The sequence below is a fragment of the Gavialis gangeticus genome, unplaced genomic scaffold (assembly GCF_001723915.1).
Source record: "Gavialis gangeticus isolate Ggan-Ray unplaced genomic scaffold, GavGan_comp1, whole genome shotgun sequence".
Taxonomy (NCBI): Eukaryota; Metazoa; Chordata; order Crocodylia; family Gavialidae; genus Gavialis; species Gavialis gangeticus.
This window is the reverse complement of record NW_017729024.1, coordinates 164927393-164929154: the sequence shown is the minus strand read 5'-3', so window position 1 is coordinate 164929154 and position 1762 is coordinate 164927393. Positions and strand designations below refer to the sequence as shown.

Sequence of the window (1762 nt, the reverse complement as noted above, 5' to 3'; positions counted from 1 at the left end):
CCCCTCACCCTCAGCAGAAGCCGCCCGGCCCCGAGCGCCCTCCGAGCCAGCATCACCGCCGCCGCCGGGCACTTGCGACCAACGAGACGGCGCGCAGAGCGACTCCCGCGCGAGTGCGTCAGAGCAACGTGCCCCCCGGCAACACTTCCTTTATGCGCCGGAAGGACGGAGCCAGCAAGACAGCGGTCGGTCCGTCCGCGAAATGCGTCTCCCGAAGGCACTTCCGGCCCCCTTAGTGCGACGGTAATATTCGTCCCCCCACCGTGAAATAAGTCGCTCGTTAGGTGTGCCGCGGTCGTGCAATAGCAAGCAGCCGGATTGGGCGGGGGGAGGAGCCAGGACGCCTGGGTTTTTCGCCTGACCCGGCTCAAGCCTTCCCTTGCTCCAAGCCTCGGTCTTCCCACCTGTGTAATGGGCACAATGAACCTGCCCTGTGTACACGGGGGTGGTTAATCCAGCCCTGTGGGGCAACAGGGCAGCCATACACAAGGCCAGCGTGGTTTTGGGCCTCATCCATAGCAGCATTAGGTGCAAGACAGGGGAGGTGGTGGTGCCTTGGTTCAGCACTGGGTCGGCCTCATCTGGATACTGCGTGCGGGTCTGCGCTCCACGGTTTGCGAAGGACGTGGAGACATTCGAGAGGGGCCAGACGCAGCAACAAGGATGCTCTGGGGCATGGGGGCTGCAGGAGCGGGGCATGTCCATGCTGATGGATGAGGGGCTGACAAGGGGCTACGAGAGCAGCCTGCAAACGCTGGAGGGCTGCCGGAGAGAAGAGGGGAAGCAGCGCTTCTCTCTTGCTGCCGAGAGGACGTGCACCATAGTTTCATAGTTTCTAGGGTCAGAAGGGACCCGAATAGACCATCTAGTCCGACCCCCTGCCATGGCAGGAAAGAGTACTGGGGTCAAACAACCCCAGCAAGGTGTTCATCTAACCTCCTCTTAAAAACCCCCAGGGTAGGAGCCAGCATCGCTTCTCTTGGAAGTTGGCTCCAGACCCTAGCCACCCTGACCGTGAAATCGCGCCTCCTGATATCTAACCTAAACCTACCCTCTGCCAGCTTGTGACCATTATTCCTGGTCACTCCTGGCGGTGCTCGGGGGAACAGGGACTCCCCCAATGCCTGCTGATCCCCCCTAACCAGTTTATATCAGGCCATGAGATCCCCCTCAGCCTTCTCTTGTGGAGGCTGAACACGTTCAGGTCCCATCGCCTCTCCTCGTAGGGCCTGCCCTGCTGTCCCCTGATCATGCAAGTGGCCTCCTCTGGACCCTCTCCATGCTGTCCACATCCCTCTTGAAGTGCGGCGCCCAGAACTGGATGCAGTACTCCAGCTGCGGCCTGACCAGTGTCACATAGAGGGGGAGGATCACCTCTTTGGACCTGCTCGAGATGCAATGGGCTGAAGTTGCAGCAAAGCGGGTTTAGGTTGGAGATCTGGAAAACGCCATTGCTGCCGGAGCCGGGAAGCCATGGGACAGACACTGGGATGGGGGGACTCTGTGGCTGGAGGCATCACAGAGAGGGTGGGCAGGGACTGTGTGGGTGCAGTGATGCCTGTGCTCTGCTATGGGGACTGTGGTGGGCCAGTAGGGGGCACTCCTGCGTTGAGCCGCCCACCTCCCTGTGCCCAACCACCTTCCTGGCTCCAAGTGCCTCCTTAGGGGTGCCTCGCGGCCGGCTGACTCCCTCCCTGGAGCACACTCTCTAGCCTGGGGTAACGTAAGCTGCCACCACCCTGAGAAGGGACTCTCTTGGCCC

At 61.3% G+C, this 1762-nt stretch overlaps 2 protein-coding genes across 5 annotated transcripts in view; both read right to left on the bottom strand.

The window, feature by feature from the left end:
- STOML2 (stomatin like 2) overlaps positions 1-131 on the bottom strand; it is a 7389-nt gene extending 7258 nt beyond the window's left edge. The window contains exon 1 of the mRNA XM_019518056.1: positions 9-131. Coding sequence (XP_019373601.1) covers positions 9-53 — 45 coding nt within the window. The 5' untranslated portion in view covers positions 54-131. The remainder of the gene's footprint in view (positions 1-8) is intronic.
- FAM214B (family with sequence similarity 214 member B) overlaps positions 1-1762 on the bottom strand; it is a 47343-nt gene that overhangs the window by 14768 nt on the left and 30813 nt on the right. The gene's annotated exons all lie outside the window — the stretch shown is intronic.